Below are 10,946 nucleotides of genomic sequence, written 5' to 3'. Positions count from 1 at the left end.
ACTCTATACATAATCAGGCCTAGGTAGCAGCCTATGCTGTGTAGTGCAGCTCTGATCCATTTAGGCGGGAAGGAATCACAACTGCTCCTACCCAGTCAGTGACGGAGGTCCTCCAAGGCGGAACAAAGGTTTTGCTTTGCAACTGAAAACGCCATTTTCCAAAGTTGCCTCTTCCAGTGTTAGTGTGCTGAGAATTTGTAGCTGTGTGCTGTTTTGGCTCAACAGCCTATAATAGAAACGTTCTGTGGTGTTGCATATCAAAATGATGGTTCAATTCCAGCTGTACGTCCGAATGATATGGCACAGTGTTAAGACGAGGGTCGCTGGTCCAGTGTGCTAACCACTGCGTCACCTCGCGCGCTCATGAAGTATAGTACTGCAGGAAAATACTTAATAGACCTACAAAGCACCAGTAAAAGTCTGTTGCAGCTTGCCGCAAATGAAAACCATATCGGTCAATTCATCACAGTAACTGTTTAGAGACTGTACCTTTTTTAGGTATGTGGAATGAAACAAGTGCAGTCATGCGAGATAACAACGATGTTGCCGTATCCCGAAAACAAAAGAGTCCTGTTATGAGTAAAAAAGGAATTTTTTGAGCAGATCCAATCATACTGCTTCGTTCTCAAAACGGTTACGGTTCACCCATAATATATACGGTAGCTTACTGATCGCGTTTAGTTTTCTTCTTTGATTTGATCTCTACTGGAAGAATTGTAGTCAAAGATTTTTCCTCTTCTGAGTGTCCGCCAAAAAAAAACATTGCATTTCATCCACCCAAGCACTTATTTCCGCTTGCTATGTTTTATGTTTGTTGAAGTTCATCACATGCCGGTGCAACCTTTATTGCTCGTTTCTGTGCCGTGAGTCTTAATGATAATGGCAATCTTGTATCCTCGCTTTTCACTATTCAACGAATTTTAAAAGGAATATAGCAAGGCTCTATATAGACATCTTGTGGCATCTGTTGCGAAATGTCTGCTCTTCCGCATAGGTACGCCCTTACGTAATCGCTGCTTTCCTTTTCTGCAATGTTGGCGCCGGAATATACTTTCAGTTTCGACGGAATCAGGTTCATGAGAAAGCCGTTGTAATGTTGCATGCCACTGAAATCGTCGTACGGCTGTGAGGTAGCATGATTATTTTAGTTTTCATGACATAATTTCTGCTGAATATTCGCACATTCCTGTTCTACATAAAAGTTTTCCACCACAGACATCACGTGGGTATTGCTGTCAGAGATTTCTTTAAATACAGCACAATCAAGTTGTATTCCGTTGGTACTCCTTGAACTAGTAACGACTTGTGACATTTGTTGTTGTTGTTGCTGTGATACGAAACTTTGGTGCATGCAAATCAGGTAGTGTCTTCGAATAAGAATGGAGTTCCCTTTCAGCGTAAATGAGATACTTCCAAATCAAATAACGAAAATCAGGAGCAGTCTGCTACCCGAAGGATTTGTCGGAGATCGTCGCGGTTCGCAGTAAGTACTGAATATCTTGTTAAAAGTTTTTGAATGTAGTGAGATATGCGACTATGGCATGCTCTACACATGTTATTTACGTTGCCAGAATGAATAGCTTGTAAATTGTAATCATTTTTTTCTCGTTTGTGTCATGTTTTCCCCTATTTATGTTGTCCAGTAGCTGGAGATTTCATGTAGTGTGCTTAATTTAGTTGAACGAATTGGATTTCTTTTAGCATAATGAATTGTATGTAAGGTTGCGCCTTAATGAAATACATTTTGTACTTTAAATAATGCATTTTGTGTTACTGTGAATGATACGAAGCAATTTAAGAGTGCGTTACTACATATGTGAATTTGTTATAGGAATTGTGTTGATAAAGTGTCAGAAATACTCGATGAAATGGGCAAGGCATCTGCAAAAGCTCAAGGTCTACAGAGAGCTATAACAAGTGGAGAGAAAATGAGGAATGTTGATTACACAGTTTATGTTTTTGTTGATCCTGAAGGAAATAAGTAAGTTCTGTTACTTATTTGATACATGTCACTAATTATTTATATTTTTCATCTGTTAACTGCAAATCATCAAAACTGTGCACAAATCTATGCTAGACAAACCACTGTTTTGAGTAATGGGCACACCACTGAACGCACATGGTCCCTTCCTTTCTTCTGTCATATCAACCATGTATCACTGAGATCAGTCTTAGCTATTTCTGTCAATCCTTATCAGGGTGCCCTATTGTACCTAATCAAAGAGGTTCCCATTGGGCATTTTATGTATGTTTACAACATCTCATACCATTTTGTCACTCAACAGTACTACCTGCTGCATTAGCTGTGTGCTTCTACATGTTATTAAATATCTGCAATGCACCACTGATACCTTTGCTTGTTTTCTCCTACAATTTTATGTTTGGTTCTTGATGTTTTCTAATCTTGGTCTTTCTTGTAAACTTATTTCATTATGAGCTGGAATATAAATCATTTACTGTATATAACCCCATTTCAGAATTCTTAATCATTTGTGCTTAGAGTTGTGGTATACATTTAACAGTACAATAAACCTCAAAAATATGGGATACATTAAATTTACTTTGGAACTCATTGTGTGACTTGAGATTAAAACCCATTTGCTTTCCCAATTAAATTTTTTTTTAACCCATCTCTCTTATTTCTAGTGTCCAAGTATCATTCTACCCCTTCTCTTTATATGCATGCTTTGCCATTGAAGATTTGTTCCGCAACTACTTGCTGTAGCAAAGCCCCGCTGCATGCGTAGGCTAAGTCATTCATTACTCTGCAGAAACCTTCAAATAAAAAATAATCTTGAACAGTACATTAGGCATAACTTCCCTCATTTAGTAGTTGATGTTTACATGTAATTCTGTAGGAAGTGATATTAAGATATTGAAATCTGTCAAAATGTTTGTCAACACAAACTTCCAAAATTCTGACAAAACAAATTGAATACCATTGTCTTTAAATGTTCTCTTAAGTTTATCACTGGTGGAAACGATTCACCTCTTAGAACCTTACAGATGGTATGTGGGTTAATCCAGTTTAAAGTAGGCCTAAGTGGCTTAACATACATAGACAACATACCACTAATACTTTGATGTATGGTAACACTCCCCAGGTTATTGGCAGTGGTGCATATATATCACCACTAAGTCTCACAAACTTTCAATATTATAGTATTCATCTTGCATTTGGCAAGATCAGTCTGTACTTAAGCATTCTTCTCACATAATACATCCAGGTATTGTGGTTTTCACTATGTTTCCCTCAGTGTCAACATGTGCCAAATGCATATCCCGACTGGGGTACCCCATCCGTATACACAGTACTAGCAGATCAATTTATTTTTCAGTTATATATACACTCCACCTCTACGCCCCCCCCCCCCCCTCCCTCCTCCATTTTCCTATTTCAGTCCTTTCCAATACAGCATCTCCTTTTCTCATAACCATCCTTGTTTTGCTCAGTGTCCATGCCATAATACGATGCCCAAATATTATGATTTTTTCTACTTATTTAGTTTATTAATTTTTTGATAATCAACTTGTGAAATTTGCAGTTCTTCTTATTTCTGTGCTTAAAAATTGGGAAGGAATTCTGCATTTTAAAGGCTCCTCTGTAGTTATGTTTTCACCCAGAAGTAGACCTAAAGCTACTGGCGTAAATATCCAATTGCTTCATGTGAGGTTTGTAAACATACCCATTTTATTTCCAAATATACTATAAACCTAGAAACTTTAGACATATCATAAATAAACAACATAGAATACCCCAATCTGTACTGTATGCAAACCAATGTAGCAATCTTTGGCAGTAATTGCTCATTTTATATATGTAAATATTTTGTACCAAAAGTCTCTTTAAGGATGAACATGTAACAATTTTGCAGAAGGAAAATAAACAAACCCACTTGACGTAGCATAAAAAGTGCTGAAACACGTCTAGGTGAAAACAAAACTGCAAATGTGTCTTGCATAAAGTGGAATTCCTCTCCCAATAATTTTTTGATTTCTGTTACAAACTTTGCCCCCACTAAGAAAACACATGGCACTCAGCTTTCCAGATCCACATTTGAACACTCCTGTTCTGAAGATCCATGATCATCTCATTCTGCATTAACAAGTTACTCCTTTCAGAATAGGAACATTAAAGTAGGTACAGTCACCCATCTCTGGTTAAAAGGTAACTTAACCGCCATAAATTTTGACATAACTTATTTCTTTGTGGATGCTCCTGTACCCCTTGTAGCTCTGAAAATTTTAAACTTGTTTCCCAGTCATATTGGTCAAACTAAAGGTGTCTTATTTTTTCTTGAAACATTCCCATGACACAGCTGTTTCTCTGCCTCAGTCTGTTATAACTAGTGTCTTCTCCCTATTAATTTTAATGAACAAAACTGGTTTTGTGTTGTTAGTAGGGTGCAGCTGTTTCTCTTCCATTTAAACATTTCTTGTAATGTTTCCATCTTGGTTGATGGCATTTTAACAGTAATATGTCACAGGAGTGCCATACTATTCCATACCCCCTGGCACGGATGTGAGTGTGACGCCGCTATGTTTCCTCTTGTGTGGTAACATTGTTTTTCACCATGTCTTATGTTTCTTCTTGTAAAGATTTTTGTAGTTTATCTTTAGCAGTACTCCAGATTTATTATAGATTTGAAACCTCCATTTTTGCCATATTTCTATCCTCAGTTCCTTCTCTTTCAGTCTTGTTCAGTAGAGGGGAGTTGTTATCGAACAGCTTAATGATGTTTGTCCACTTTCTTTCATTTAATTTCTCTGTGAAATGTGTTGGCAATCTACTAAGAACAATCTCGGCTAGGTGTTTTTTGTTTAATTGTTCCAAAAAATATTTAGCCTGATAAAGATGATATTCAGTATATCTTGCAGAGGGCTCACAACTCTCTTGTGAGTATGTGCTTGGCCCACAGAGGTCCCCAGCCCTTGCAGCACTTATTTCACTTTCCGTGCGGCAAGTCCCTCCTTCTATTATTGTTTTTTTCCTGTCTGCCTTTCCATTGGATGGTCTTCTTGGTGCTGACCACACTTGGGTTTGGTTTATGATTTTGGACACTTGTTGTTGTTCTCTCTCTCCTTCCCTCCCTCCCTCCCCCCCCCCCCTCCACTCCACCCCTCCCTCCCTCCCCAGCACTTCATATGGCTTTTTGCTTTTCATCCTTCACTACATGGTTCCCATCGTTGGGTTTGACCTACTATTCCTCTTCCAAATGTTATAGAAATGTGGATTGAGAGAGGAAGGTCGCCCAGTGTAGTTTATGTTCAGCCTTTTGTGCCGTTTTGTGTTTGCACACTTACTTTCAAGCAAAAGTAATACACCCAAAACCCAATATCGTATCCATCCCATTGTGGAGAGCCTCTGTAAAGTTTGGAAGGTAGGAGACGAGATACTGGCAGAAGTAAAGCTGTGAGTACCGGGCGTGAGTCGTGGTTCGGTAGCTCAGATGGTAGAGCACTTGCCTGCGAAAGGCAGAGGTCCCAAGTTCGAGTCTCGGTCGGGTACACAGTTTTAATCTGCCAGGAAGTTTCATATCAGCGCGCACTCCGCTGCAGAGTAAAAATCTCACTCTGGAATCTCCATGGTCATTAGAGGTCACAGACAGACTATCAAAAGCCATAATTGACATCCATTGACGGAGCACCTCAGAGCATTCAAACACCTCTGTGCCTGGGTCTGCCTTGTAAGAAAATGACACAAACAAGAATGCTGGGAATGGAATGTTACTGCCGTTCGACCATGTACCCATCCTTCAGGGGTTTGGGCAAAGGTTCGGTACCTATGTGGACAACAGTACCCCACAGGAGTATCTTGTATATCCCTGTATGCTGTTGTCTATACAGAGTCAGATGTTGCCGCTAAACATTTTTCTGTGCATTATGCTTGATCCTCTGTGTCTGAGAATTATTCATGTACACTTCACATCCTCAAACAGTAGGTGGAGTGAATTTAATTATATTTCACTAAATGTCAACTGGAGCCATGTAATGCCTGTTTAGTGAGTGCCCTAGCGCGTTGGCCTGTCCAGGGCTACACCGCATCCACAACCAAATGCTCAAACACCTATTGTTGAATTGATAATGTCACATCCTTGCCATTTTCAAGCATATCTGGAGTGAGGATGAGTTCCCTCTCATTGGTTAGGAAGCATGATTGTCCAGGTACTAAAACTGGGTAAACATACCCTTGAGATGGACAGTTATTACCCAAGTAGCTTCACTCTCTCTGCAAGTTGCTTGAATGTATGGTGAGCCAGTGGCTGTGTTTTTACCTTTAGTCTCAGGATCTTTCGGCTCCATACCAGGGCAGTTTTTGCCAGGGCTGTTCTACTGCTGACTATTTGGTCAGCTTTCACCTAGTGTCAACACCTTATCACTATCTTCTTCATCTACAAAAGACACTTAACACAAAATGGTGTCATCATTTCCACATTACTGTACATTTTTGGGGACTCCACGGCCCACTCCCGGGTCTTGTCTGGAACTTCATTTTGCACTGTACTTTCTGTGTTCAAGTAGCTGCTTTCCACACTATGCTCCCACATCCAAGAGAATGGGGTTCTGCAGGGCTCTGTATTGACTGTGCCCTTTTTTTTCCTAGTGGCTATCAATGATCTAGCTGCAGCCATCAACGATCTAGCTGCCGACTGCAGGTTGCCATGAGGTGCAGTCCTGGGATTTCAACCAAGGCTTTTGGTTTTTCATCCACCAAGACATGTCATACTCTTCTTTTGCCACCAGATCGTCCGTCCATAACCAGAACTCTATGTTGATGACAAATTGCTTAATGTGGTGGAGTCTTATCATTTTCCGGGACTGGTCTTTGATGCCCAGTTAATGTGACTTCCCCATCTTAGCTAACTCAAGCAAATGTGCTGGTCACACCTTAAGACTCTTCGCGTTCTCACTTTACAAAGCTCTGATTTTGTCCTGTCTTGATTGTGGGAGTCTGGCATATGGCTCGGCATCGCCTTCAGCATAACGGACGCTGAACGCAGTACACCATTGTGGAGTCCAACTTGGAGCAGTTGCCTTTCAGACTAGCTCTGTGAGCAGCCTACTTGTGGAGGTTGGGTTCACTCCACTGCAGATCAGGTGGCAACAACTCCTGTTTAACTATGTGATACATATTTGCTGCTCCTGTGAGCATCCAAAACTACTATTTCCTTTTTCTTGGTATGGAGATCTACCTCCTGCAACAGCAGCCCAGGACTGGTGTCACAATCGCATTTAACATACAGTGTGTCTGCTCTGAACTCCTGATGTCCCCCACTGTTGCCCCTTGCCAGGGAGCAATATGTATGCCCCCATGGTCCTTGGATCTGTCTTAACTTATCCATTGGAATGAAGTAGTGTGTAAACTCCCTGGTTTGCACCACCTATTCTGGCCATCCTAGGTACATTTACAGGTTCGGAAATGGTATACACCGACAGCTGTACGATCAACCTACGCACATGCAAGGTGCAGTGAACTGTGCTGCCTGCCATACATCTACAGTGTGTTCATTGCAGAATTGTTGGCCATCACTCAAGCCCTCAGTCACATTCATTCTTGCACCGGTGAGACATTTTAAGAAAGTTACTCCACATGTAGTCTTCAGGCTATCTACCATTGCTACCCTTGACACCCATTGGTTGACTATCCAGGATCTCCTCCTTTCTGATCTCCATCCAGCTGAACAATAGGTTGTCTTTGTCTGGATTGCAGTTCACGTTGTGATCCCAAGGAATGACCATGCTGACTGATTGGCCAAATTGGTTACCTAGAAGCTGACTTTGGAGATTGAGGGTACCAGAACTGGACTTGTGGTTGACTCTACGCCATCAGTTGTTGGAGGTTTGCGAAATGGATTACCGTGCCCTACTTTCTCCAGACAGACTGGCAGCAATGAAGTGGATCATAACGAAGTGGCAGTCTTCATTTTGCGCTTCTCGCAGGAAATCTACCATTCTGTCAGTTTCACATTGGCCACATTTGGCTGGTTCTTGGCTACGTCTTACGACATGAGGATCCACTGTGCTGTCAGTGTGGTGCCAGTCTGATTTGTATGACGTATTTTTTCTTTTCAGATAATAGACTAAATATGGAGAATAAATAAATAAATCCTACTGGACTGCCCCATTTTGGCCACATTACAGGAAACCTTAAACTTGATGAGGGACTGTCTCTGGTGCTAGTGGATGATGCCAAAATGGCTGAACTAGTTTTATGTTTTAACTGTGAAAATGGTTGCTAATCCTCTTGTGAGGTAGGGAACATTAACCTCGTCAGCTGCTTGAGGAGTTGGAGGGGTGCCCTGTTGCTTTTACGTCTGTTATTGGTTTACCGCCTTATCATTGTTCTCTTTCTTGAGACGTACGTACGTCCCTACAGTCTACAGTGTGCCGGCTGGACACGACCAGTCGGCACAATGTAGGGGCACTGGTGTGTGTGTGTGTGTGTGTGTGTGTGTGTGTGTGTGTGCGCACGCGCCCGCCCGCCCGCTCTCAACAAAGAATTTATTCAGAAAGCTAGCAAGTTTTCTGTCTCTCTCGTGTCTGCCAATCAACAACTCAGTGTCTCTGCTATTTGATGAGAGGTCTCCTTTACTCCTAAATATTTACAATGGTAATTGCCACACATATGCCCTACTTACTCCTGAAAAGGGTTTCCCACCAAGATATTATTTGTTATTGTTAGTCTTCTAATTTGTGTATCAGTTTCAGAACCATTTTGTTGAAGACATTTTTAGGTGGGCATTTGTTTCTCCTTGTAATTTAATCTGCTCTCTTCCGCTATTTGTCCCAGACAATGGTATCTTTCACTATTTGTCCTGTACTATTCTTTCTTTCATGACTTTTCTATTTCAGTAACTTCTATTACATTCAAGAGCAGAGGTAGTGGAGTTAAGCTATGTGCTTGTTGAAACCACACCCTGAGGAATTTAGTGAGTGGGATAGCAATGTAAACAAGATGCTGTATGTCATGGATGTGCAAGTAATTATTGCAGTTGACAGTTAATGTAATCTGGAACTTTCATACACTGTTGTTGTCATGCCTTGTCTTACTGGAAAATGCATTCTTGTTATTTTCCACTTTTTCCAGTATTCCAATATTTCAACTTTTCAAAGTGTCATTATTCCTTAATAGTTAACACAGGAAAGAAAGATGGTAAAGCCTCATTTATAAATAGCACAAAATATGTTTATGCTTCAGCTGTCATATTCAATTCCAAATAGTCAAAGATTTTTCAGGTCCTCATTTCTGTAGAATGTTTGTGCCTATTGGCTGTTCCAGATCACTGCTAAAATATCACCTGAATGGTCATGATGTTTCTTTCTGGGTAACATTAATCATATTAGATATTTGTTTTCCTTTGGTGGTTACCCATCTACTACATAAAGGAGGCGTTTCCAGACACTATTTGTGACTGACTGAAACAAATTACTGGCTCTTTATTTACTCTTCGGACTACAGTTAATGTGCCAGATGCAGTTTTTATGTGAAACAGCAGCTGCTGTCTGTCTCTCCTCATTTATTTCCTCAGGCTCCATAGGAATCTTGGACTTTGTTAGCTGTCTCATTAGATGACATATGGAATCAAGTCAGATTGCTTTGTCTCCTAAATTACTCTTCCCAGGGACACCGCGTTTTCGTAAGCCTCTTCAGTGCCATATGGGAAGGTTTGTGTGCCTCAGTGACACTGAGGGCTACATCAGCAGTAGCACAGCTGCTGGCAGGGTCACCCAGACCGGACAGGTCTCAGTGGAGAGGCCTGACGAAGAGTATCTCACAACTAGGGAAAGGAGGTATGTTTCTTCCCCGAAGTGTTTGGGTAAGGGCATGACGAACCCAGGTTTCCCGAGCAGGGGAGTGGACAGTGCCACCAGACCTCTTCTACCATAAACTCCTACAATACATCAGAGACGGTAATTAGGCATGGCAGTGGAACGTTGCGTTTCAGATAATGGAGGCCTTGGCTTCAATGCTTGGGTTGCAAGGAAGGCACACACCTCTCAACCCTTAACCTCAAGGTATGCTCCATGCTGATGAGGTGAATAACTGTTGAGGAAAATAGTCTCTAGCACGCAACCTTATGGGCACCGCCCCCCCCCCCCCCCCCCTCTCTCACACACACACACACACACACACACACACACACACACACACACACACACACACACACTGCCGCCAGTTGTGTAAGGTTTGCTTTTGCTCAAGCACATGGGGTTCTGCTTGGGTTGAAATAAGTTTCCTAAGCATCTCATGAGATCCCAGTGGAGCGACCTCAATTCACATTGCTCATGATGGGGTGGGTGTACTCTCAGGTAGTACCTACACTCATCTGACAAAGACAGGTCGGTTGGTCAGTCCGCCCAATACAAAGTCTCAGAATGTAGTAACAGGAACTAGTCTGCCATAATACTTTCATTGTAATCAAGAGAGCAGTGGAAACCTTTCAGAAGGTCTCCCTTTCTACAGTCACATCTTACAGGGTATTGCTGGGTCTTTAAAGAGCATTCCATGACTTCTTAATGGAACAGTTCTTTTTCAAACTGTCACATCACACCAAGTATTTTAAGTTTCTGAAATGCAAGGCCTCAGTGACCACCTCTGTTGTGGTGGAGATACACGACACCCTTAACTTCTGTAAAGGCATTATTACTCGGTCCAGTATAATGGAGATGGAACCTGGGGAATTACCTGAAGAGTGGAAACACGTGGGTGTCACAGAAGTGCAGAACTATTTGAGGAGAGTCAATGCAAGATTGGAAAAAAACTGCAATATTTACTTCAACCTGCAATACACTGGTATCACTTGAACGTATTCTTGCAGGTGTATCAATCTTGCCCTTCTGCTGCTACAGACGTGCTCTGAGCATTCCGTGTTGAGGCGTCTTCCATTATGACTGTACTGCACCCCATATGCTTGTGCCTGTGCTGAGGGATGACATATTGGCTG

At 41.6% G+C, this 10,946-nt stretch overlaps 1 protein-coding gene across 3 annotated transcripts in view; it reads left to right on the top strand.

Annotated features, from left to right (window-relative positions):
• Positions 1–910: 910 nt before the first annotated feature.
• LOC126480846 (alpha-tubulin N-acetyltransferase 1-like) overlaps positions 911–10,946 on the top strand; it is a 98,396-nt gene continuing 88,360 nt past the window's right edge. For 2 of the 3 annotated variants that reach the window (XM_050104195.1, XM_050104198.1), the window contains exons 1-3: positions 911–1,130; positions 1,216–1,483; positions 1,832–1,981. In XM_050104195.1, coding sequence (XP_049960152.1) covers positions 1,380–1,483; positions 1,832–1,981 — 254 coding nt within the window. In that variant the 5' untranslated portion in view covers positions 911–1,130; positions 1,216–1,379. Of the gene's footprint in view, positions 1,484–1,831; positions 1,982–10,946 lie in introns of all 3 variants that reach the window. The other variant, XM_050104197.1, reaches the window with a different exon arrangement.

Source organism: Schistocerca serialis, chromosome 5 (assembly GCF_023864345.2).
Source record: "Schistocerca serialis cubense isolate TAMUIC-IGC-003099 chromosome 5, iqSchSeri2.2, whole genome shotgun sequence".
NCBI classification, from domain to species: domain Eukaryota; kingdom Metazoa; phylum Arthropoda; class Insecta; order Orthoptera; family Acrididae; genus Schistocerca; species Schistocerca serialis.
This window is presented reverse-complemented; position numbering and strand designations above follow the sequence as displayed.